Raw genomic sequence first — 27,044 nt, 5'->3', positions numbered from 1 at the left:
AATGTGTAGGGGGTGCACAGTGTGTACTCAATGAAATTGTGTTCTTTTACATGCGCCAAGGCCAATGAGTCTCAGGTTGAAAAAATAATTCATTGTATCATTTTTCTTTTGGTAAACATTGAAAATGGGTCCCACAGACCCGAACACCAGACAAGAGTTAATGCCTGTGAGGCTGTGTCCCAAAACACAGTGGAGAGCCTGAGCAGAGGAGATAACCCACTGGGGAACAACTGGTTGAATTAACATTGTTTCCATTTAATGTCAACAACAAAACATGTACGTGATGACGTTGAATCAATGTGGAAAACCAATTGGGTTTGCAAAAAGTCATCAAAGTAACGTTTTTTTAACCTAACTTTTTACCTAAATCCTATGGTATTGTGAAATGTTTAGTTGATTTCATGTTGAATCCACATTAGTTGACAACTCAACGAAATTTAAATCAAAACTAGACGTTGAACTGACGTCTGTGCCCAGTGGGAAGAGTACAAACCATGACCCAGCAAGGTAAAAAGTTCTCCACTGTCTACTCAAATCCCGCCGTTGAAAATCACTTAGTTGTCTTTAACCAAAATTAAATCATATTGGGATATAATCAGATAACACCATCCAAATTTGCAAACTCTCTTTTCTAAACTAGAAACCTGACTAATTATATTTCCATCTACTGTTCCTACATTCCTATCACTCAGTCCAGGCTTGGTCTAGGTGTAAGTTGCTCCGCTGTGATTGGCTGATGGCTGACACTATTTTCTGTTCCTCTCTCTACAGGTATATGGCCCAGCTCTGAGTATTCCTTCACTCTACAGCCCACACACAACACACACAAATAATACTGCTCCAGTCATTTCACCGATAAACAGACAGACTGACTGACTGACTTCTGGGGCTGGAAGCGCCAGAGGAAGGAGAAGGACTGAAATACCCCAAATGTATGTTACTGCCTTAACAATGACAATAGCTGATTCATCAAGCTGCATTGAATGTAATGTTTGTTTGCTGGTTCATCTGCCCTGCTTCTATCAACACTGTTCTTCAAGGAGATGATCTTAAGGTTCAAGAAAAACAGGTTTGTCCTATTGTATACATACAAAGCCACAAATGCCTCAGGTAAATGTCATTGTTAAGCCAGAGGGATGTCAGTTCTACCATAAACAATAAACAATTGTGGAAGCTCAACATTCTGCGTAATAAAAAGTTGAGTACATTTATTAGGCTTTCAATTGTTGTGTGTACAACATTTTCATAACTGCAAAAAACTGCTCAAGTGAACATAACACATTTACAGAATGTCATAGAAGATGTCATAGGCTACTGGCATCAAGTCATTTTATGTAGAAAAATGTATTCCTTGAACTGCCTTCAAATTCAAACCTCCATCTTAAGACTTAGGTATTGAAATATTCACACTGGAAACAGAAAGGAAGCCATTTCATTGGTCGTACCCGGCAAAATCATTGATTCCAATCATTAATGTCGTCATCTCTGGCATAGTGTTTTTCTCTGCAAGTAGTGTGAACGGACCCTAACACAGCCTTCCTCAGTTGTTGAGGACACATCTCCCTTTGCAGTTCCTGTGTCCGTCTTGGCACTTCCTGGTGGGCCTGGCTGATCCGTCCTCAATGCCCCGGGCATACAGACGCACCAGCTGACCATGAACCCTGGGAGGGAGGGAGGGAGGGCGAGAGGGAGGGAAGGAAGGAACGGGACAACAAGAAAAATGAGGACAGGGTCAGAGTTGGAAAACGTGGCATTGACACTTCAAACTATCGTGCTGATCCTAACAATACTGTGCTGGCTCAAATTCTTTTTTTTCACAAAGTCCTTTCCAGCACGATTTCAGCTACTATGGTGTATGTATTACCAGGCCAGAGCAATACAACTCTGCTCAGCTCAGTAGTGCCCTCAATAGTGTCCTGACGTAATAATGTTTTATTACATAAAACTAGAAGGGGAGAGGCGATTCTGGAATATGTTCCTGGATTCATCCGATGGCATTAAGGAGTTTACCACATCAGTCACCGGAATTAATAAGTGCATCAACAACATAGTCCCCATAGTGACTATACATACATAGCCCAACCAGAAGTCATGGATTGGCAACATCCGCACTGAGCTAAAGGCTAGTGGGGTTGGGTTAAATATGGAAGACACATTTCGGTTTAATGCATTCAGTTGTGCAACTGACTAGGTATATCCCTTCCCTAGAGCTGCTGCTTTCAAGGAGCGAGACACTAATCTGGACGCTTCTAAGAAATCCTGCTATGACCTCTGATGAGCCAATAAAACTGGCAAAGCATCAATACAGGACTAAAATCGAATCCTACAACGCAGTCTATCACGGATTACAAAGGGAAACCCAGCCGCGAGCTGCCCAGTGATGTGAACCTACCAGACAAGCTAAATGCCTTCTGTCGCTTCGAGGCAAGCAACACTGCGTTGTAGGATTCGATTTTAGTCCTGTATTGATGCTTTGCCAGTTTTATTGGCTCATCAGAGGTCATAACAGGATTTCTTAGAAGCGTCCAGATTAGTGTCTCGCTCCTTGAAAGCACCAGCTGTTCCGGAGGACTGTGTGATCACGCTCTCCGTAGCTGATGTGAGTAAGACCTTTAAACAGGTTAACATTCACAGGGCTGCAGGGCCAGATGGATTATCAGGACGCGTACTCAGAGCAAGAACTGACCAGCTGGCAAGTGTCTTCACTGACATTTTCAACCTCTCCCTGACCCAGTCTGTAATAACTACATGTTTGAAGCAGACCGCCATTGTCCCTGTGCCCAGGAATGCCAAGATAACCTGTCTAAATGACTTTTGCCCTGCAGCACTCACATCTGTAGCCATGAAATGCTTTGAAAGGCTGGTCATGGCTGACATCCACACCATCATCCCAGACACCCTCGACCCACTCCAATTCGCATACCGCCCCAACAGATCCACAGATGATGCAATCTCTATTGCATTCCACACTGCCCTCTCCCACCTGGACAAGAGGAACACCTGTGTGAGAATGCTGTTCATTGACTACAACTCAGCGTTCAATACTATAGTGCCCTCTAAGCTCATCATATGCTAAGGATCCCGGGACTGAACACCTCCCTCTGCAACTGGATCCTGGACTTCCAGATGGGCCGCCCTCAGGTGGTGAGGGTAGGCAACAATACATCCGCCACCCTGACCATTAACATGGGGGCCCCTCAGAGGTGCGTGCTTAGTCCCCTCCTGTACACCCTGTTCAACCATAACTGGGTGGGTTAACAGGGAGTACCATCATTAAGTTTGCTGACAACACAATGGGGGTAGGCCTTATCACTGACGACGATGACACCGCCTATAGGGAGGAGGTCAGAGAACAACAACCTCTCCCTCAACGTCAGCAAGACAAAGGAGCTGATGGTGGAGTGGGTCGAGAGATTTAAGTTCCTCGGTGTCCACATCACTTAGGATCTATCACGGTCCACACACGCCAACACAGTCGTGAAGAGGGCACGACAACTCCTCTACAACCTCAGGAGGCTGACCAGATTCTGCATGGGCCCTCAGATCCTCAAAGTTCTACAGCTGCACCATTGAGAGCATCTTGACTGGCTGCATCACCGCTTGGTATGGCAACTGCTTGGAATCCGACTGCAAGGCACTACAGAGGGTAATGTGTATGGCCCATTACATTGCCTAGTCGCTTTATTTCTAATTTTATGTACATATCTACCTCAAGTTACATCGTACCCTTGCACGTCAACTCGGTACTAGTACCCCGTGTATATCGCCAATTTATCGTTACTCGTGTATTTATTATTACGTGTTATTACTTTTCTATTATTTCTCTATTTTCTTTCTATGCATTGTTAGAGAGGGCCTGTAAATAAGCCTTTCACTGTTTAGTCTACACCTGTTGTTTATGAAGCAAGAGCCAAGTCAAATTTGATTTGATTTTAAGCAAGGGGTCAACTCCGAGTTTTAGGCCAATGAGAGACTGTCGAATTTGGTCAAGATAAAAGTGAATTACTATTTTGATAGGTTAGGCTTATTTTATTGAGTAGAAGTTTTATAATGCTTTGTTTGTTACAAGTCTACTGATATGACATTCTCCCAACTTTTAGAAAAACAATTTTATACTGGAGTTGTACCTGTTGTTCACACGTGTATCTGCCCTCTCATTGGCTAGAATGTTCCCACCTGATCTGGCCTCCTCCTGCCTGCTTTTTGCCTTTGTGGACATTCATTTCCATTTTTAGAGCGGTCAGTCTACCATCTTGTTAATATAATAGATCACATTTTATAAAACCCTGTGTGTTTCCTCTAGAGACTTCACAGTCCACTGAAACCTCCTTTATCGGTCGTTCACATATGCGGTAGATAGGCTATTGTCAGCCCCAGTGTTTGTCAGACATGAGAGGATGCCAAAATAGTTACTTTCACGTAATTGTCTGTCTAGTCTGAAGAGTTTGAGCTAGACTTTGAGTCAAGAGGGTTAAAGGGGTAGCAGAGTCTCCAGATAATGCCTAAAGCAGACCTACTAAATGTACACTGAATCTTTAATGTCAGGTAAGCCAATAAGTAGTGATTTACATGATCTGATGAGTCATCCCTTACCTGCAGGAGATCTCAGTGTGAGGCAGTATCTCTCCGTCACAGTTCCACACGGACACTGTAGGAGCCTTACTGCAGCACAAACCACACAGGAAGTCTTTCTGCCCTCGCTCCTCTCCTCTTTCTACCAGGTGCTTGTGGGAACCACTTCGGCTTGGTCTCTTTCCTTCCTCCATCATCCCTCCATCATTCACTCTCTCCCTCTCTTCATCCTTGTCCTCCTCTTCTCCGGTAGGGAGAGAAAAGCGTACTGCCTTCACTCGGTGGACGTCCACGAACGGCAAGTCAAACTAAAATACAGCAGATAGGAAAGATAATTTATGCATCTATTGAAATATTTCTGTCTCAGATAACTGATATTTCCATACTGCTGTGCAGTACTTGAAGCCTGGCAAGCCAGTCCACGTACGATAGAAATTTAGCTAGCAATCATGGCTGCAGGGTTTGGATTTTTAGTCTGGCTACATTTCTTGTGGCCTTGTTGAGGTGGTCTTCACCTGGTCCTGTGTGCTGGTGTGTCTGTGTAGGAAGGTGAGGAACCCTAAGGGGTGTGTGTCCCGTACGATGATCAGGTCACCTGTCCCATCGGCCAGGTGTGCGGAGGGGGACAGGCCCAGGGGACTGCGAGGACAGGAGCTGGACATACAGGTGAGGGACACAGCCCTGAACCGGCCCTCCACACTCACCCACTCACCTGCAGCACGGGGCAGAGAGAGCAGAGGAAGTTCTGTGACACACCAGGGTTTGAACCCTGCTCTCCTACATGCCACAAGACTGTTAGCCCACTAAGCTAAAGCCTAGGCATTAACTCTGAGAGCTAACATAAGACTTCCGGTCTCAGGCAAAGGTACTCACCACCACAGTGTGGTTCATTGAACCACCTCCATGCATTACATCGGATGTGTGTAGACTGGGTGTACACTGTGTGTAGACTTTTAGAGTCGTCTGTGTAGACTTTTTATAGACAGTTTGTAAGGGCCTTACCCTCAGTGTCGCTGCTGAATTGACTGAAGTGGGAGCTGTAGAGGGAACTAGCACCTGGAGAGTGGGGGAACAGTCTCTCTGTGCCTTTAGAACACACACTGCACCTGGAACACAGAGATGACCAACTATTACTTGTTTTACATGTGACATAGGTATAGTGTAATATACTCAGTGATGTAACAACAGCACATGTTCCTGACAGCCATACATTCCATTCATGTGTGTATCATCAACTCGCAGTCCCTCGTAGACCCTTGGGGGTAGCTATCCATCACATACAAAAGATAGGTACAGTCTGTCAAAGACACCAGCGTCCTGTACTGTAGCATCTCACAGTCCCTTACACTCGCTCACCGACTGTGGTGCAGTTATTTCAGACAAAAGACATTGGGTATAGTCTTTCACAGAGGTAGGCTACACTCTTCTTTCACAGACACCAGCATCTCTATCCTCTCCCAAGGAGGTGCTGTCTCTCCTTTCTTCCGGATCAGCTTGCTCTATGTTGGCATGGGAACTACCCTCCTTAAGGTACAGATGTACACCCAACACCTGGGTCTCTGTTGCAGGTGGAAGTGACTGTAACTGAGGGAATTGTGGCTGTGTCACTTTCGCCTTCTGATGATGTAACCTAGCTCCCAGAACAGTTTCTCTCCACTGGACTGGGATGGTTGAGGTACCATGAAATCAAGGGCAATTATTTTCTTTCAGGACCGTATATTTGAGATGGGTAGCGATATCAGAACCCCCTCTGTTACCATCAGCGAGTCGTTAATGCTAAGCTTATCAATATGCGGTCAAGAACGCACTCTCTCAATCAGAGGAGCATGTGCTACATCTTTAACAGGTAAAGAGGACCATCCTTTCCTTCGTCCCTTGATCAGCCTCATCTGCTGTAACTACCAGTTTGTTGTTTTGGATCTTTGTACCAGGCAGTGAGTGTCTTTATTCTCTAAGAAGTATAGATAGTTGTTACCCAGAGAGGCAGCGTGTATTGTCCCTGGGGCTGGAGAGCTGGGAGTCTGCTGGTAGGTACTGAATTACTCCTGCATAGCTCCTGTTACTTAGGTACACCATAGCACCTGGGGGAAGAGTGGGGTTAGCAGCCATCATATGTCTCGAACTCATACTGTAAACACATGGAGACCTAAACACACAGAGGGAGAGAGGATGGATTTTCTCTAATAATTATTATGTAACATATATGGACACACCTACTCATTCCATGATTTTTCCTTCTTTTTTTACTATTTTTTACATTTTTGACTAATAGTGAAGTAAAACATTTAGAATCATGTAGTAACCCAAAAAGTGTTAAACAAATCAAAATATACACTCTTGGCATTCTCTCAACCAGCTTCATGAGTTAGTCACCTGGAATGCATTTCAATTAACAGGTGTGCCTTGTTAAAAGGTCATTTGTGGAATTTCTTTCCTTCTTAATGCGTTTGAGCCAATCAGTTGTGTTGTGACAAGGTAGGGGTGGTATACAGAAGATAGCCCTATTTGGTAAAAGTACATATTATGGCAAGAATAGCTCAAATAAGCAAAGAGAAATGTCAGTCCATTGTTACTTTAAGACATGAAGGTCAGTCAATGTGGAAAATTTGTGCAGTTGCAAAAACCATCAAGCGCTATGATGAAACTGGCTCTCATGAGGACCGCCACAGGAAAGGAAGACCCAGAGTTACCTCTGCTGCAGAGGATAAGTTCATTAGAGTTAACTGCACCTCAGATTGCAGCCCCAATAAATGCATCACAGAGTTCAAGTAACAAACAAAACATCAAGTGTTCAGAGGAGACTGCGGGAATCAGGCCTTCATGGTCAAATTGCTGCACAGAAACCACTACTAAAGGACACCAATAATAAGAAGAGACTTGCTTGGACCAAGAAACATGAGCAATGGATATTAGACCTGTGGAAATCTGTCCTTTGGTCTGATGAGTCCAAATTTGAGATTTTTTGTTGCCATGTCTTTGTGAGATGTAGAGTAGGTGAATAGATGATCTCTGCATGTGTGGTTCCTACGGTGAAGCATGGAGGAGGAGGTGTGATGGTTTATTTCAATTTCAAGGCACATTTAACCAGCATGGATACCACAGCATTTTGCAGCGATATGCCATCCCATCTGGTGTGCGCTTAGTGGGACTATCATTTGTTTTTCAACATAACAATGACCCAACGCACCTCCAGGCTGTGTAAAGGTTATTTGATCAAGAAGGAGAGTGAGGGAGTGCTGCATCAGATGACCTGGCCTCCACAATCACCTGACCTCACCCAATTGAGATGGTTTGGGATGAGTTATACCGCAGAGTGAAGGAAAAGCAGCCAACAAGTGCTCAGCATATGTGGGAACTCCTTCAAGACTGTTGGAAAAGCATTCCTCATGAAGCTGGTTGAGAGAATGCCAAGAGGGTGCAAAGCTGTCATCAAGGCAAAGGGTGGCTACTTTGAAGAATCTAAAATATAAAATACGTTTTGATTTGTTTAACACTTTTTGGTTATTTCATAGTTTTGATTTCTTCATTATTATTCTACAATGTAGAAAATAGTCAAAATAAAGAAAAACCCTGGAATGAGTAGGTGTGTTAACTTTTGACTGGTACTGTATATATTTGAATATTATGTCTTGATACAGCTTGACATAATAGACATGACTTACTTCTTAGCGCTTGATAGTAGTGATACATATAAAGACATTTCAGGTTTATGTGGGACACAGGTGATGTGAGATATTTCTTTCTGACTGAACATTGATTTAAGGTGTAATTAGTTTGTAGGTTGTGGTCGGGTAAGAGAGTTATTATCCTCTGACCTCCACCTTGGTCTAGCAGACAGTGTTTAAAGGGATACTTAGGGATTTTGGCAATGGGTCCCTTTATCTACTTCCCCAGAGTCAGATGAACTCATGGATTCTATTTTAATGTCTCTGTGTCCAGTATGAAGGACGTTAGAAGCAGTTTCGTGAGCCAATTCAAATAAATCCCGAATTACCAATCCCTTTAAGAAGTATTGCAGTAACAATTCAATATAATGACATGTCTCTGCTTTAGGTTCCATTCCATATACTTGAGTCACATTCCATATACAGTTTAACTTAGTAGTCCTGTCTGTGAGGCACCATCTATGATATGTCTGCAATATTAGACTACTCAGCTTCGCCTCATACATAGTGACCGCATCACATTGTGCCAATAATCACATGAATGCAAACCTTCTCGGGTATTATTGCTTTCATTTTCCATTACATATGTACCTGAGTAGTCATATCTGAGAGGCCCCATCCAGCGGTGTCTCTCGCTCTCAGCCAGCACGTCACCATAGAACCCGTACCCCACCAGAGACACAGAGTAACGCACCAGAGACGAGCGATGGTGGACAGAACACACATCCAGAGGCTGAGAGTCTCCTGCAATGGTTTGTGGGAAGGTGAAGGACAAGGAGGGTTCAGAGGGGCGTCAAACTCATTTTGCCCCGGGGGACGCATTCGTTCTTCAACGAGGTCCAGAGGCCCGCACTGAAAATGCGTTATATTTCCTCAGAGTCAATCAAATAAAACTAGTCCTCTATCCATAATTTTGAGAGTTTTCTATATTCCCTGACTCTCTAGCTTTCCTTTCAGATATTATTAGAGAGCTGGACAGTCAAACTGTAAGGTCAATTATAATTTCTGCACAGATTCGATTTGGTTTTAGTCATTTTAAAGGATATTGAGTTTGTTTCCCCTCCCCTAAAAAATATTTCATTTAAAAAATGTTTTACTCAAACGACCGCGGGCTGGTTTGGACCCCCTCGTGGGCCGAATCCAGCCAGCGAGCCTTATGTTTGACACCCCTGGTTTAGATCATGATTTTGAATATTGGCATGAACATCACAACTCTGCCTTTGTAAAATGATGCTGCTGCTTATGACTGCCAAAGTGGTTGCATATGGCTCCAGTAAAGCAATTCTGTTTAGTTGGCTAAAATGAGTTTAAGCAACACCAGAGCTATAGATTATACTGTATAACAAAGTCAACTACAATGTCATCTAAAATGTGTTATTATGTTTTAATAAATGTGTTCATTTATGATCATATCTCACCAATGATAATGTGCAGAGCAGAGGTCACTGGGTCGTTGACTCCCATAGTGGCGAAACACACACAGTCTGTAGAGCCTGAGGAGAGAATGCACAGACTCATATTAGTCTCATATCAGACACAACTCTATAGTCAGGGTGAATCTTAAGTCTTTCACGATTCCTTGTGTCCTCCCTCCTCGCCGCCTCCTCAAAACTTCAGAAGAACACGAAGAGAACATACACTTCCTTCTGAAATTTTGAGAAGGAGGTGGAGAAGATGTGAGGAGAGATGCAAGAAATTGAGTCAGAAATGTTTATATCAACCAAATGCCTTTAATATTTAATCAATAATGTCTATCTCACCTGCAGGAATGATGCCAATGTGAAGATCACATGACTGTAGCGTTAGGGAGGGGTCATGCTCCGATAACCCTGCCTCCTGCTGTGTTCGGCCAATCACACCGTGCAGCAGCTCACTGAAAATTCCGTCCCCGCCCACACACACCACACTAAGGTAGAGACAAACATAAACAGTCAGTGATGTGATTAAATCCAATCCCAGGTATGTGCGAAATGGCCTCCTATTGCTTACACAGTGCACTACTTTTGACCAGAGCCCACCAAATAGTAGACTTTTGGGACATACCCCTAGTTTAATATTATTAACAGATTGTTTTGTGTGGGTCTGACTGGTTGCCATAGTGTTACTGTTTACATGACAACATTGTAATGTCTGACATACCCATCGAAACCAGTCAGATCTTTCTTCAGAATGTGGTCTCTCGCCTGGTTGGCCCGTTCTGTCACTAAATGACAAAAACAAACAAAAAAAGTTTTACTAATAGAAATACAGCAATAGACCATGTTAGTATGAGCATAATCATGCCAATATCAACACACAATGCACTTTCAATGCGCCTTCTGTAGACAAAACACAAAACACACTTAACTACCAGTTATATCAGTTTAAGTAAGTCACAGGATTTTCGGCATTACTATTGTCTCACATGGGTCTCACCTACAACATGAGAGCTGATACCTGCCAGCTCAAACAGTGGGGCCACTCGAGAGTGATAGATCTGCCTGCCTTGTTTCTTTCCTCCAAACGGGTTGATGAACACCAACAACCTGTGAGGACGAGAGGGACCTGGGAGAGGAGATGAGAGGATGGACAGATCGGTAGAAAGACAGCAAATTAAAGGAAAAGTAGAGGCAGAGAGGAGGAAACATGAGAAACGACAGAAGGCAGACATTCACACTACATAAGCATGTGTAAATAAAAGTATGCCTGTGTTTATGAGCCATAAAGTCAGGCTGTATAGTGTATTATATGTAGTGGATAAGTACGAATGCCCACAAGGGACATCCTACTACAATGTCAATACTGGAGGACATGATCTTGCATTGCCTTTGAACCTAAGGGAGTAAATACAGTTGAATTGTTACATTTAATTGAATTGGTGTCTTATCTCAGGACAAGTGAAGTTATCCTTACTGTGTGTTTTGAGGGCAATCCTCAGCTGGGTCATCCACTGGTCTCTGAGGTCCCTACTGGGACAGCAGAACTGGGTCCTGCCCAGGCGCCATAACAATCCATAGGAACTACCACTGCTGCTGCGTTTCACATAGAACACTGCAGAACAGGACACACAGTCAGGAGGGGAGAGAGGGGGAGAAAGAGAGAGAGAGATTTTCCTCAGATTACACAGACCCACAATGAATTTAAAAACAAATCCAATTTTGATAAACTCCCATATCTATTAGGTGAAATAACACAGTGTGACATCACAGCAGCAAGATTTGTGACCTGTTGCCACAAGAAAGGGGCAACCAGTGAAGAGCAAATAAAACCCATATTTATGTTTATTTTCCCTTCTTTACTTTAACAATTTGCACATTGTTACAACACTGTACATAGCCATAATATTTTGTGGGTTGTAATGTTTACTGTTCATTTCTGATTGTTTATTTAACTTTTGCTTATTATCTATTTCACTTGCTTTGGCAATGTAAACGTACAGTATGTGTCCCATGCCAATAAAGCCCTTTGAATTGAGAGAGTCAGCGAGAAGAGAGCGAGAGAGATCAATCAGAATAAACCAAATTACAACACAGTCAAAATAAAAGTACCTTACCGATTGGGAGACACAAGCACAAAGCAAAATGCAGTGCTATCTGGCCCTAAATCGACAGTACACCATGGCAAACCATTTGACCGTGGTTACTGATCAGAACCTTTAGAAAAACCTTGACAAAGTACAGGCTCAGTGAGCATAACCTTGCCATTGAGAAGGATAGACACAGGAAAACATGTCTCCCTGTAGAAGAAAGGCTGTGCAACCACTGCACCACAGTAGAACCTGAGACGGAGCTGCATTTCCTGACAAAACAATTAGTGTCATTTCCCCAAATGTGAAAGCTTTATTCAAGGTTTCAAAGACCTCTCTGATGAGAATAGGTTACCTGTCCTGTTGGGGGAGGACGCAGAGAGCTGTGCATTGGCAGCGCCCTACATTGCTGCCTGCCATAAAATGAGGGACAGTGTCTGACAGACCAACCTGCACATGTCCTCTATGCCAATATTATTGTTATTGTCCATTGTCTGTTTATTTTTACCCTTGATTATTGTTGTTACTGATTATCCCGTTGACTCTTTATATGCACATTTCACTGACTTTTCCCCCCACAAAGAACTTGTTTTAGTTGGATTTTGGATTGTGTTTAATATTGGCCCCGCTCATGTCTCTGACCTGGGGTAATAACATAACTCACCTGTGAATTCTCTGTCTGTGTCTTCAGCTACTGACCTCTGGGGTAGAACCTGCACACGCCCCTCCTCCACACCAATAACCTCAGATACTGGTACTGAAACTGTGATCACAGACAGACAGACAGACAGACAGACACCATTATGATATTTTGCCTTTAAAGGTGCAATATGCAGAAATCGCCTGGTTCGCCTAATTTTAATTTGTGACAAAACAAGCAGTAATTGTGTAGAGAATCATTGTACCATCTAACCCGCTGTGAAATGACTTTTCCATAACCAAAAATATTGTATTTTCGGCTGTTTGAAGCTGGTGTACAAAACCGAAAGTAAAAGAGCAAAAAACAAACCATACTGCACTAGGTAACTTTTTGAGCGACCCTACCAAATTCACGTGCTTATTGAAAATATATTTCACAACGGTTTAGATGGTACAATGAACTGAAATTAGGCAAACTATCAGTATATTAGCAACCAGGAAATGGCAGAGCAATTTCTGCATAATGCACCTTTAAGAATGGGAAGCACAGAAATATCGCACATAGAACATACTTCTTAGACTTGCTTTCAATAAAAATGCCAGATCTATAGCTCATATTTTTATGTGAATTTGGTCAGGTCGCCCAATAAGGCTCATGTGACTTGATTTGTGTGTGTGTACTGTGCGTGTGCGTGCATGTGCATGTGTTTTCTTTGTTTTGCCTGTAAGTTGTGTTTCGTGTTGGTGCTGTATAACTTGTTATTCACCTTTACTGGAAAAGGAACATTCTTCATGAGTGAAGTACAGTGACTAATAATGTCTGTTTATACAATTTTTGTATGCAAAAATGTGGGTAAAAACACGCACTACTTACTAACCTACTAACTTACATACAAAATTGATTTAATTACATTTTTTTGGTTTAAATAAGTATTTACATTTTACCACTAACATGTAGCCTGTCTACATCAGTTTCCACTTGCCTGTTGTCTCCAAGACAGGTTTGGTGACTTTCTGTTAGTAGCGCATAGAACACATTCGCTCTACTTACAAGCACTGGTAACGCTGGTGTGATGGAATCATACCATATGAGGCTACTCAAGTGTTCCTTTTATTTCCTTTAATCTCAGAGTGATAGAGATTGTTATGCATTTATTACCAGGCAATTTAAGATGAAATCCTATATAAATCTTATATAAGCCTAGCCTATATACAATTTTATTTTAAATAAATGTATATAATGAAATATGCGCATTTAAAAAAGTGAGCGAGTCACATAGATGCCGTGCATGATGAAAGTGATTGATAAAAGGCACTCACCGGTCTTCTTATCGCGGTTCTTCTTATCAAGCTCAGTCCAGTTGAGGTGCCAGCCAGTAAGTGCTGCCCGGTAACGTTTCTTACCGACCCATAGACTGGACTCCAACCGTACTGGATCTACGTCCATACTACATGTATCTCTATAAACATATAGAGAAAACTACAATCCTGTCTATCTCACTATCGCAGAAGAATGTCGGCAAGGGTAAAACAACGTATTCTACACATTACTCCAATAATTCCATGCAATTGATGAACTCCCAAGATAACAGCTCCATTCTGAGAACAATGTCTCGTTATATTTTTTTATTTAAATGTAACCTCTACTGAACTAGGCAAGTCAGTGAAGAACAAATTCTTATTTACAATGATGGCCTACATCTTAAGTGTTGTTCAGATACCATAACGCTCTGATAAGACCAATAAGATAGGGAACTAGACCCGCCAGCAAAACTTTTCAGTATCTGTAAAGTCCCTCCCTTTACAGTAACATGTTTGTCAGTGACAGGTAGGCTGCTGTTCTAAAAAATATGTTGTTTTCCTTCTATCCCTCCCTCCATCTCTCACCTGTCTGCAACATTTGCATGCTGCTCTCTGATTGGATGTTGAAACCTGCGCTGCAGGTTAATGAATTGTCATGTCAAAATATTGGATTCCTTTGACTTTTTAGCCACTTTTAAATGCTCTGTATGAATTAATAGCCTATTTTCTTTCTAAAGCCAGGTCTAGTCTTTATTGCCTAAACTGTCTGAACTTGAATGCACATTGAATTGAGAAGTTGCCTATGATGTTGACTTAATAAGCCTATTTACATGTTATAATCAACATAATACTTTGGTATTGCAATGATTAGTGCCAATGCTAGCAACATTTTTGAATGAGCATTGTGCATAGATTGCGGAGAGTTTTGATTTTGATTTGCACTTGATTTATGGTAGCTCATCCTGCTTGCGCCAGGTAACACAGTTTTCCCTGTTACTTTCAATAGCTATATTTCCATTACATTAACCACGGTACATGAAAACTTAAGCTAAAAATTACATTTTGTGTGTATTACTTCATCACACACAGATTTTTTGTTGTTGGTGGAAACACATCACTGGCAGGAATATGCATATTTTCTTTATCCCTCCCCAAAAAGTATCATTCATTTGTTTGTACTTTCTCTTGTTTACTGTGTCATTTTTCTCACCTGTGGAATGTTGTAGGTGCCTACAGGGTAAAAAGAGCAATTCAACCAGTTTTGATATGAGAAAACAGAACATTTGGCTCCATTGCACTCCATTAGAAAAGGGCCACGGTACCAATCACGGCCTGCTCTAGCCTTTAGTGCACCCCCTCTTGACAACGGAGAGAAAAATGTTTGTTTTAAAGTACATTTTCTGCAATTCTACACATTTTGCCATTGGACGGAGAGAACATTTAGCAATGTTATAACAAATTTCATGCAATTTTACTCATTTTGCAATGGGACAGAGAGACATTTGCGCCGGCTTAAAGCAAATGTCCTGCAATTCTACCCATTTTGCCATGACTTATGCCATGCTATCTGAGCGAGAGTGACTAACAAAATCAATGGGGGGCCCCTGGAGGGTCAGTATTTGGCCATGATTACTACAAGTTTAGATAACAGGCTAGACTAATTTACCAATCTAAATATTGTTAACTTCTTAGCTGATTGAGTGACTATCAGTGACTGACAAAACAAGATTAAAACTGCTGATGCACAACCAAATTTCCAACTTGCACCTGGTGTATTCTACTATTCAAACTCTCAATGGTAAATTGAGACCCTGACGGAGTTCCCTCCAAAATGATAATAATAATAACAAAACAAAAAATTGGGGGTTGGGGCCGGTTATGTTTCTTATGCCTGGAGTCGGCCCTGATGCCATTATATTTGACCGTCTGTACTCTTGTACTACCACAGACTACCATGGAAATGTGAATTCTGTAGTTCCTCTTACTGTTCTTATTCAGTTCTCAAGTAGTGTGTGGCGACAGTTGCTACCATATGCACCAGGCGCTGCAACACCTATGAGTAAGTGAGTCTTAGGAAAGGACTGTATAGAATGAGGGTTCAGATGAATATATTTATATCATATAGCATTTCCAGAAAGCATGGACTATTGAGTCATTATTAGTTTTACACTTAAGACATGACTCTGCCTTTGTGCTGGAGAATTTGTGACTTTTGTCTCTTGCATTATAAATTCTATACATTAGTTTATACTGGATTAAGCGTACATTTTCGTTAACTGTAATTTCGTTAGTTATAATAGATCATCCATAATTTTGATTAAGACATTAATGTGCGAGCTAGGGCGGATGTAGTCAATATAACTATATGTTTAGCACGTTTGAAATGTACAGCAACATAATTCAGAACATGGGCCATTCTTACAGTGTTCTCCCTGTACACCAAGTCAGAACCATAGGATAAATAAAGGGAGCATATAAGCAGACAATGAAAGCTCTTACAAAATTTGATGATTACATTTCTCTAAAACAGGTTATAAGCTACATGTGCACCACCAAGTCAGAACAGTAGGCAAAATTAAGAGGGGTAAATATACCAAATTATTAGGGTGAGGCACATGGGGTACTAACAGCTTACTACACAATATACACTTACTATTGCTTTCTTAGCTACAGTATACATATCTCCTTGGCATTTATGCAGCAGCATACAAGACATTTTTGGACTCACCTTGTTGTGCTGTGCTCACTTGAACAGGAAGGTGGCATAGCGGTCCTTCATGGGCAAATTTTGTCATCAAAGTCTGGCTTTCTCTGGATTTATGATGCTTTCAACACAACTGGGAACTCTGGGGAAAAAAACAACTTTGAATCATGATGACGACATTGATCTTCAGGTCGTAGCTCTAGAAAGAGGGCTGAGTTCCTTACAATTCCGAGTTGGATGACCGTTCAAAACGTATTTCCCAGTCGGAGCTCATTTTTTCTGGAATTCCCAGTTGTCTTGAACTCACTGAAGTCAAGTTTTCGCAGTTGCGAGTTAACAGTTGTTTTGAGCTCGGCACAAATCATGCTTCAATGACAGCATGGTCAATGTTGAATATTTATCATTTTAAACTTGGAAAAGAGACACTTAATACCAGATTTGGGACCACACAGCCACTGCACTGAATAGCAGGCTAGTGATTGCTTTGCAATGCTTGCAGTTAGCCACTGTCACTGATTCCTTCCAAACCACTCAATGTTGAATTTGCGATTTCCAACTTGTTGTGTAATGTGTATGTCCAATTGCCGATGAGCACCGATACGTTTGATCTATAATTTGTCTTTATTATTTCTCTTCATATGGCAATGATTAAAAAGGATTTGCCAGTAGATTGCAAACTTGATTCATGATGATGACTGCTAGCTTGCTAGCTAAGATTTTGAAAGTATGATGTTGATCAGTATGATCAGTCCAATCAAGGCTACTGTAGATATAATGTGATTTTACGTCATTTTATCTGTGGCCAATGACCTTGAGCTTTCTTGGATGGGCACTTCTAATGTAACTTTATTGCAGCACCCAAGATTCTTGAATTCTTTTAGGTCTACCCTTAGACTTGGCGGTGACGTACTGTCCCCACGAGTGACAGCACATTGAGCTAATCATGGCACAACTAGAGAACATTACCAACCCCAATGCTCCATATATTCTGCTGGCTTTCCCACCACCACAGAAAGCACTGAAAGCAAAAATAGACCATGTTTGTACAGTATGTGGCTTTTTAAGTCAATGATGATTTTCTTTTTTTTTTACATTGTTTGCAAACTGATATGTGACATGTATTAATGGCAAAATAAACATGGAAAGCAGGTAGCTAAAAATGTGTGGCTCAAAACTGAATGACGGGTCGCCACTGGTCTTTGGTCACATTCGTGTTGGTCAAACAAAAACACCCTAATGATTGGATGCAATGGTGGGAAACGTATGCAGCTATCATACATGAATAAAAGTATAGATACCCTAATAGAAAGTTACTCAAGTAAAAGTGAAAGTCGCCTAGTAAAATAATACTTTAGTAAAACTCTAAAACTATTTGGTTTTAAATATACTTAAGTATCAAAAGTAAATGTAATTGCTCAGATATACTTAAGTATCAAAAGTAGAAGTAAAAGTATAAATTATTTCAAATTCCTTATATTAAGCAAAGCAGACGGCACCATTTTCTTGTTTTTAAAATATACCGATAGCCAGGGGCACACTCCAACACTCAGACATTATTTACAAACGATGCATTTGTGTTTAGTGAGTCCGCCAGACCATAGGCAGTAGGGATGACCACGTGTTCTCTTGATAAGTGCGTCAATTTCACAATTTCCCTGTCCTGCTAAGCATTCAAAATGTAACGAGTACTTTGGGTTGTCAAAGAAAATGTATGGAGTAAAAAGTATAATATTTTCTTTAGCAATTTAGTGGAGTAAAAGTTGTCAAAAAATAAATAGTAATGTAAAGTACAGATACCCCAAAAGTCAAAAGTGATCTACTCGAACATAAACAGAGGCGCAAAACCCAGATATTTCTGGGAACACTTGTGTAACAGAACAAGCCGACCAGGCCGAGGTTTGGGTTTAGAAACTCTGTGGTTTGGAGTTTGAGAACCGGTTGTCACGCGTTACCACAGCCACAAAGTCAAAGTTGGCTATGACAAAAATGTGCTTTTTGGTCTTAATTTAGGGTTAGGGATAAGGTTAGCAATGTGGTTAAGGTTATGGTTAAGGTTAGGTTTAAAATCTGATTTTAAAGGTTGACTTTGGTAATGAAAAAAAGACAGTCCAACTCTGCCCCTTTCTACATTTACAAACAGAAATGGGGTGTGCTTTTGGTGGTTCATTCATGTGTCATTCTGGTCATGCACACCGCTATTTCATTAGCTAATGTACACACTTTTGCTACCCAGTAACTCCTCCGGTATGTGTTGACGTCATTTCATAGGATTCGTTTTTTGGCTGTAGAGATCAGTAAGAAATGGCACTTCTGTAAACAAATATCTTATTTGTTTACATGACCTGGTATGATGGTGTGTAGATCAGTTAAAGAGTTTTAAGTCGTTATTTTTTAGTTTCTGCCCAAAGTCGACCTTTAAGAAGAGAAATTGTAGAAATATGCGGGTTTTGCCATAATTATAACTTTGTGGCTGTGCGAAATATTGATGCTTTCAAGGTTGCTGGTTTGAATAGAGCCCTACAGTGGACACCTCATAATACCCATAAAACCTAGCGGTCAAACACGGAAACGGTTCCAATCGTCTTTCCACCATAAATTTTTCACATCGTGAATTTTACAAACACTTCAACTTAAGTATGTGTTTGGTGTAGTCTTAACTTGGCATGACGTTTTGATAACTGAGTTTTATCAATATATTTCCCTTTATTTTCTCCCAAAAATGTAAAATGCTAATTAGCAACAGAGAAGACCTCAGCAAGACTACAAATCCTGCAGGAAGCTCTGCATGTCATCTACCGTTCTTTCGCCACTGCGATCAGAGACCAGTGCCCAATCCATGATGAATCCATGTGCTGTATTGAAATTAACTGAATTAAGTGTTGAACATCTTCTGTCCCCTTTCTCTGTCTTAGCTAGCCAATGACTACACTTTAGCTAGCTAGTTAGCAGAGCGGTAGATACATTTTTATTTTGTATTACTTAGCCTAGGTAATTGTTTGTACAGTATGTCGACTTTGGTATCTATTTCAGACCTTATGACATTTTTTTTTCATGGATGAGCATAAGAGCATTAAAAGGGGAGAAGACCACTACAAGTTTGGCCATGTGGAGAAGAGCAGCTATAGTGAGGGGAAACTTGCTGGTTTGGTCAGGGCCAGCATGAGGGATAAAGTTTATCCTGTGTGGGTGAGTGTAGCTATTAAGCTAAGTTTGAGCATCTTAGCATTACAATGTGTTCTATACAGCTGTCAACATTCTACAAGGAAAGAGACACTAAATCAATTATATAATCATTAACAAGATTACCCTGGATACCAGATAGATGAGTGATAACTGTTTTAGGATGTTGTAAAAAAAATCTATTGACATTCAGAATTGACTTTGTTTAGACATCCAGCCAGTATTGTATAATGAACCAAAATATAAATGGAACAATTTCACAGATTTTACTGAGTTACAGTTTATATCTGTCACAGTTGTCGAAAGGAGGAGTGGACCAAAGTGCAGCGTGTGTGTCGTTCCACATTTTATTTACACTGTGAAACTATGCGATACATATAAATAAACTTGAATAACAAAAAAAACGTGACACAGCGGTGAAACATACACTACTGCAAGACAATCTCCCACAAACCCAGGTGGGACAAACACCAACTTAAATATGACCTCCAATTAGAGACAACGATGACCAGCTGCCTCTAATTGGAGATCATCCCAAACAAAGCCCAACATAGAAATACAAAACTAGAACAACCCAACATAGAAATACAAAACTAGAACATAACAACATAGAAAAACTCAACTGGAAAACCCCCCTGTCACGCCCTGACCTACTCTACCATAGAAAATGACAGCTTACTATGGTCAGGACGTGACAATATCAGGAAATCAGTACTTTGAAATAAATTAATTAGGCCCTAATCTATGGATTTCACATGACTGGGCAGGCCCACCCACTTGAGAGCAAGGCCCAGCTAATCAGAATGAGTTTTTCCCCACAAAATGGCTTTTATTACAGACATAAATACTCCTGTTTCATCAGCTGTCCGGGTGGCTGGTCTCAGAATATCCTGCAGGTGAAGATGCCGGATGTGAAGGTCCTGGGCTGGCGTGGTTACACGTGGTCAATTATCTAAAATGACGTTGGAGGCGGCTTATGGTAGAGAAATGAACATACGATTCTCTGGCAATAGCTCAGGTGGACATTCCTGCAGTCAACATGCCAATTGCACGCTCCCTCAAAACTTGAGAAATCTGTTGCATTTTGTGACAAAACTGCACATTTTAGAGTGAGTGGCCTTTTATTGTCCCCCAGCACAAGGTGCACCTGTGTAATGATCATGTTTAATCAGCTTCTTGATATGCCACACCTGTCAGGTGGATTGATTATCTTGGCAAAGGAGAAATTATCACTAACAGGAAAGTAAACACATTTGTGCAATTTTTTTTTGAGAAATAAGCTTTTTGTGTATATGGAACATTTCTGGGATCTTTTGTTTCAGCTCATGAAACCAACACTTCACATGTTGCGTTTATATTTTTGTTCAGTATAGTTTCATGACCAGAGACAAATCTTCAAAGTCAGAATATTTATTTATTCTGAATGGTACATGCATTCACAGTCTTGATCTATAGGATCCTTCCCACTATATGATTGATATGTCAAGTTATTAATTAAAAGTTTATGGAAAAACTGCACTTGTCCTCGTGTGAAAATGAAAGTTTATTAAATATTCTACAGCTGTAATGTCATCAATCAAATCCAACTTTATTTATATAGAGCATTTCTTACAACAAATGCATTTCAAGGTGTTCAAAGTCATGCAATGAAAGTCATGTGACACTTAACATCCTTCCTCTCGGCAGGTCTCTATAGGTGACCAGGGGATTCTCTCTACCACATGTGAACGCCTCCGTGGAGCTCATCAATGTAGTCATGCAGCCTATTTTGGAGGTTCACAATATCGGCCGTACGGATGTAGAATGCGAGTGGAGGAAGCAGCAGGAGGCTATATGGCAGGCAACAGTTGGACAGTGAACCATAATGAGGAGAGGGAGGTTGATGGCCAGCAATTATGGATCAGTGGTTTGGGCCATGCGCTTTACTCCGTCGCTGCTAAAAAGGGTCCTCATATCACAGTCGTTGGATGGGGTGTTGTCTGTAACGTGGGACACAAAGAATAGGAGGGCATCAATGCATTTAAAGCGGCTACAGGGAAGGATGTGCAGGAGTCAGGGCTTTGGGTCACGGGGTCCGAGATCCTTGGTGCCTCACCGGATGGTCTGGTGGCCACCACAGCAGTGGTGGAGGTCAAGTGTCCCTGTGATGCAAGGGACCTTCCCATTGAAGAGGCAGTGAAGTCAAAGGATTTCTATCAAGGAGGGAGTGTCTTACCGCCTCTGTGAAGACCATCCTTACTGGCACCAGGTCCAAGGTCAGCTCCACATCATTGGAAGGGACACCTGCTACTTCGTTGTGTGGACCACCAAGCCTCCATCACCATCCCGATCCAGTGTGATGACATCTGACAGACTCGTACTGACAAGAGGAACCATATCTGTTTTCAGGGAAGCCAATGTTCCCAAAAATATTCCACATAGTTTATACATACACACTAGGCTCCCAGGATAGTTTATATTACATACAACTTTTGCGCAAAGCAGCCAACTAAAGTCATTTTGTTAACTTTATCATGGGCACAGTGGGAATTTATATGTGTGAAGTTCAAATGATTTCTTATACCCCCTGTGGTTTACTTGCTGAGGCCCCAGTCATCCCTGCCTGTACCTGACATTGTTGAAAAACAAGTGAACGATGAATAAAGATCATACACACACAATAGGCTTCTAGAATAGGTTATATTATATTTACGTTTTGCTCAAAACAGCCATCTAAAGTAATGTACTGGTGAAGTTGGAAGTTTACACACACCTTATCCAAATACATTTAAACTCAGTTTTTCACAATTCCTGACATTTAATCCAAGTAAAAATTCCCTGTCTTAGGTCAGTTAGGATCACCACTTTATTTAAAAAATGTGAAATGTCAGAATAATAGTAGAGAGAATGATTTATTTCAGCTTTTATTTCTTTCATCACATTCCCAGTGGGTCAGTTTACATACACAAGTTTACATACACTCAATTAGTATTTGGTAGCATTGCCTTTAAATTGTTTCACTTGAGTCAAACGTTTCGGGTAGCCTTCCACAAGCTTCCCACAATAAAATGTGTGGATTTTGGCCCATTCCTCCTGACAGAGCTGGTGTAACTGAGTCAGGATTGTAGGCCTCCTTGCTCGCACACGCTTTTTCAGTTCTGCCCACACATTTTCTATGGGATTGAGGTCAGGGCTTTGTGATGGCCACTCCAATAGATTGACTTTGTTGTCCTTAAGCCATTTTGCCATAACTTTGGAAGTATGCTTGGGGTCATTGTTTATTTGGAAGACTCATTTGCGACCAAGCTTTAACTTCATGACTGATGTCTTGAGATGTTGCTTCAATATATCCACATCATTTTCCTTTCCTCATGATGCCATCTATTTTGTGAAGTGCACCAGTCCCTCCTGCTGTCACGTTCGTCGTATGGAATGGACCAAAATGCAGCGGGAATGTGTATGCTCATCTTCTTATTTATTAAAGAAACTAAACAAAACACTTGAACAAAAACAATGACGAAAAACAGTCCCGTAAGGACAAATGACTATACGGAGAAACAACTACCCACAAATCCCAATGAACAAACACCCCTATTAAATAGGACCTTCAATTAGAGGCAACGAGGAACAGCTGCCTCCAATTGAAGGTCAACCCAATAAACTAAGCATAGAAATAGAATAAATAGACACAGACATAGAAATACACTAACATAGAACATTGCCCAAATTACCCGAAAACCACTAAACAAACACCACCTGCCACGCCCTGACCAAACTATAATAACAAACAACCCCTTTTACTGGTCAGGACGACAGTAGTCCAAAGGTGCAGACCCCGGATGCACCTCAAACTAAAAACACAAAAATAAAGCCCAAAACAAAATCATCCCAAACTAAAGGGAGGGAAGGGAGGGTTGGCCATCGTCACCGACAGTTCTTGTGCTACACCCCCCCTCCCCAATCCTCCAACTACGGAGGTGGCTCAGGCTCCGGCCTTAGTCCCCAACCTAACCTGTCCACCCCCGCTGAAGGCTCAGGGCTAAGGCGCATCGCTGGAGACCTCGGGCTGAGGCGCGTCGCTGGAGACCTCGGGTTGACGCGCGTCGCTGGAGACCTCGGGTTGACGCGCGTCGCTGGAGACCTCGGGCTGGAAGGCGACTCTGGGAGCTCCGGACTGGAGGGCGACTCTGGCTGCGCCGGTTCCGGACTGGAGGGCGACTCTGGCTGCGCCGGTTCCGGACTGGAGGGCGACGCTGGCTGCGCCGTTTCCGGACTGGAGGGCGACTCTGGCTGCGCCGGTTCCGGACTGTGGGCCGTCTCTGTCGGTTCCGGGCTGTGGGCCGTCGCCGGAAGCACTGGACGGGGCACTGTCGCCGGAAGGTCTAGACGGGGCACTGTCGCCGGAAGCTCTAGACGGGGACTGCGCACTAAAGGCCTGGTGCGTGGGGCTGGCTTTGGACACACCAGACTCTTTACACGCACCACAGGGCTAGTGCGAGGAGCAGGAGCAGGTCGAACTGGACTTGGCTGACGCACTGGAGGCCTAGTGCTTGGGGCTGGTACTGGAGGTACCAGACTGGAGACACGCACCTCAAGGCTAGTGCGAGGAGCAGGAACAGGACGTACTGGACTGGGCTGATGCACTGGAGGCCTGGTGCATGGTGCTGGCTTTGAAGGCGCCAGACTAGGGACACGCACCTTAAGGCTAGTACGAGGAGCAGGAACTGGATACACCGGGCCATGAACAAGCACTGGAGGTCTGGAGCGCACAGCCTGCACCACCCGTCCTAGCTGGGTAGTCACAGTAGCCCTGCACGGGCGGAGTGCTGGCACAGGGCGAACTGGGCTGTGCAGAGGCCTGATGGCTTCCGTGCGTAGAGCAGGCGCAGGGTAGCCTGGGCCTAGGAGACGCACTGGTGGCCAGATGTCCTGCGCAGGCATACTCCTACCTGGCTGGATGCCCACTCTAGCACGGCACTTACTGGTATCGCTCGCACCGGACTGTGCGTGCGCATGGGCGAGATCGTGCGCACTTCCGCATAGACCGGCGCTCTTCTCCCCGCCAAACGCTCCCCATAATAAGCATGGGGAGTTGGCTCAGGTCTATTGCCTAACTCAGCCACACTCCCCGTGTGCCCCCACCCAAAAGATTTATTGGGGGTGCCTCTCGGGTTTCCTTGCCAGCCGTGTTCCAACATAGCGTTCTCTCCAATCTCCTGCTGCCTCCGCTCTCCTGGCTTCCTCCACCTGTTCCCATGGGAGGCGATCCCTTCCAGCCTGGATCTCCTCCCATGTGTAGGATCCCTTTCCGTCCAATATCTCCTCCCATGTCCATGAATCCAAAGAGCTCCTCTGCTGCTCCTTCCTCCGCTGCTTGGTCCGTTGTTGGTGGGTAGTTCTGTCACGTTCGTCGTATGGAGTGGACCAAAACGCAGCAGGAATGTGTATGCTCATCTTCTTATTGATTAAAGAAACGAAACAAAACACTTGAACAAAAACAACGACGAAAAACAGTCCCGTAAGGACAAATGACTATACGGAGAAACAACTACCCACAAATCCCAATGAACAAACACCCCTATTAAATAGGACCTTCAATTAGAGGCAACGAGGAACAGCTGCCTCCAATTGAAGGTCAACCCAATAAACTAAGCATAGAAATAGACTAACATAGAACATTGCCCAAAAAACCCCGAAAACCACTAAACAAACACCCCCTGCCACGCCCTGACCAAACTATAATAACAAACAACCCCTTTACTGGTCAGAACGTGACACCTGCAGCAAAGCACCCCCACAACATGATGCTGCCACCCCCGTGCTTCACGGTTGGGATGGTGTTCTTTGGCTTGCAAGCCTCCCCCTTTTTCCTCCAAACATAACGATGGTCATTATGGCCAAACAGTTCTAATTTTGTTTCATCAGACCAGAGGACATTTCTCCAAAAAGTACGATCTTTGTCCCCATGTGCAGTTGCAAACCGTAGTCTGGCTTTTTTATGGCGGTTTTCGTGCAGTGGCTTCTTCCTTGCTGAGCGGCCTTTCAGGTTATGTCGATATAGGACTCGTTTTACTGTGGATATAGATACTTTTATACCCGTTTCCTCCAGCATCTTCACAAGGTCCTTTGCTGTTGTTCTGGGATTGATTTGCACATTTCGCACCAAAGTACGTTCATCTCTAGGAGACAGAATGCGTCTCCTTCCTGAGCGGTATGACGTGGTCCCATGGTGTTTATACTTGCGTACTATTGTTTTTACAGATGAACGTGGTACCTTCAGGCATTTGGAAATTCCTTCCAAGGATGAACCAGACTTGTGGAGGTCTATGTTTTTTTTCAGAGGTCTTGGCTGATTTCTTTTGATTTCCCCATGATGTCAAGCAAAGAGGCACTGAGTTTGAAGGTAGGCCTTGAAATACATCCACAGGTATACCTCCAATTGACTCAAATTATGTCAATTAGCATATCAGAAGCTTCTAAAGCCATTACAGAATTTTCTGGAATTTTCCAAGCTGTTTAAAGGCACAGTCAACTTAGTGTATGTAAACTTCTGACCCACTGGAATTGTGATACAGTGAAATAATCTGTCTGTAAATAATTGTTGGAAAAATGACTTGTGTCATGCACAAAGTAGATGTCCTAACTGGCTTGCCAAAAAATATAGTTTGTTAACAAGAAATTTGTGGAGTGGTTGAAAAACAAGTTTTAATGACTCCAACCTAAGTGTATGTAAACTTCCGACTTCAAGTGTAGTTAACATAAGTTCAATCACAAAGGCTGGTCACAGTTTCATTCAGTAGTACAACACAATTCACAATGTATTTTATCATGGGCACAGTGGGAATTTATATCTGTGATGTTTAAATGACGTCTTACCCCCAGAGTAAAAGAGAGAGAGAGAGAGTACATCACTTCCAGCAGATCTCCTTGCTGATAGTGGCGTTGATCATGCACTGCTTCTCGTGGGGTGAGCCTGACGTTCCGCATGTCACGCCTCATGTCTAAAACATAGAGAAAACGGGACATAAAGTAAACATTTCGATGCATCTACAAATTCAATGTTTTACACAATATTGTATCATATTTGATGAGTTACTGACCTGTCCGTCCACAGGCTCGATGTGCTGTAGTCTCCACAACTGGACGCTCGCGCTCAGATCACACTGGCACAGGATGTCCATGCACCAGATGGCCTGAGGGATGCACTCCTGTTGGACTGGAAAACAAAGAGACATTTGGTCAGTGGTGGGTATTTTTCAATGCCGTATCAACATCTTTATCTGGAAAGAAAATTGGTCTAGCTGCACATCTAAAATCGTACTATGTGGATCAGTGGCCTTCGGCGACGTTTAAAATGAGGGAGGACCATTTTTTATTTATGAGCCTGGCCTTATTTGAATTACAGCATATTGGATGACTGTCATTCATATTCCATTCACCCAGCTCAATGCAACTAACATTTTCCCTACACCTATCATGAGTTTGCTACAACCTAGCC

At 42.5% G+C, this 27,044-nt stretch overlaps 2 protein-coding genes across 3 annotated transcripts; both read right to left on the bottom strand.

Annotated features, from left to right (window-relative positions):
* Positions 1-1,181: 1,181 nt before the first annotated feature.
* Positions 1,182-14,218, bottom strand: zgc:158263 (ceramide kinase family protein). Its single transcript, XM_014135787.3, has 13 exons — positions 13,702-14,218; positions 12,407-12,505; positions 11,130-11,267; positions 10,653-10,781; positions 10,377-10,440; positions 9,998-10,143; positions 9,656-9,730; positions 8,829-8,981; positions 6,548-6,653; positions 5,575-5,678; positions 5,088-5,284; positions 4,594-4,880; positions 1,182-1,661 (listed from the first exon to the last, which is right to left on the bottom strand). Exons 1-13 carry the CDS (start codon positions 13,826-13,828, stop codon positions 1,541-1,543), a joined length of 1,746 nt encoding a protein of 581 aa, XP_013991262.3. The 5' UTR covers positions 13,829-14,218; the 3' UTR covers positions 1,182-1,540.
* Positions 14,219-21,131: 6,913 nt separating this feature from the next.
* LOC106567015 (uncharacterized) lies at positions 21,132-26,833 on the bottom strand. Of its 2 annotated transcripts, XR_006758458.2 has the most exons (3): positions 26,647-26,833; positions 21,783-26,547; positions 21,132-21,546 (listed from the first exon to the last, which is right to left on the bottom strand). XR_006758458.2 is itself a non-coding variant. In XM_082960150.1 (2 exons), the coding sequence occupies exon 2, from the start codon at positions 24,485-24,487 to the stop codon at positions 23,516-23,518; it is 972 nt and encodes a 323-aa protein (XP_082816276.1). In that variant the 5' UTR covers positions 24,488-26,547; positions 26,647-26,833; the 3' UTR covers positions 21,132-23,515. The 2 variants fall into 2 exon arrangements, 1 of the variants encoding a protein (XP_082816276.1); XM_082960150.1 differs by having other exon boundaries at positions 21,132-26,547.
* Positions 26,834-27,044: the final 211 nt, after the last annotated feature.

Source organism: Salmo salar, chromosome 13, assembly GCF_965601325.2.
Source record: "Salmo salar chromosome 13, fSalSal1, whole genome shotgun sequence".
In the NCBI taxonomy this organism is placed as follows: Eukaryota; Metazoa; Chordata; class Actinopteri; order Salmoniformes; family Salmonidae; genus Salmo; species Salmo salar.
The sequence above is the reverse complement of the archived record's forward strand: the minus strand, read 5'-3'. Positions and strand labels throughout refer to the sequence as shown.

Excerpts from the sequence above, each read along its gene's own strand:
- zgc:158263 (XM_014135787.3), bottom strand. The coding sequence starts at position 13,828 with ATGGACGTAGATCCAGTACGGTTGGAGTCCAGTCTATGGGTCGGTAAG. Across the intron at positions 10,441-10,652 it reads TATCAGCTCTCATGTTGTAG|TGACAGAACGGGCCAACCAG; the intron begins GTGAGACCCATG and ends TTTGTCATTTAG. Across the intron at positions 6,654-8,828 it reads TCTCAGATATGACTACTCAG|GTGCTATGGTGTACCTAAGT; the intron begins GTACATATGTAA and ends CTCTTCCCCCAG.
- LOC106567015 (XM_082960150.1), bottom strand. The coding sequence starts at position 24,487 with ATGCCTGCGCAGGACATCTGGCCACCAGTGCGTCTCCTAGGCCCAGGC.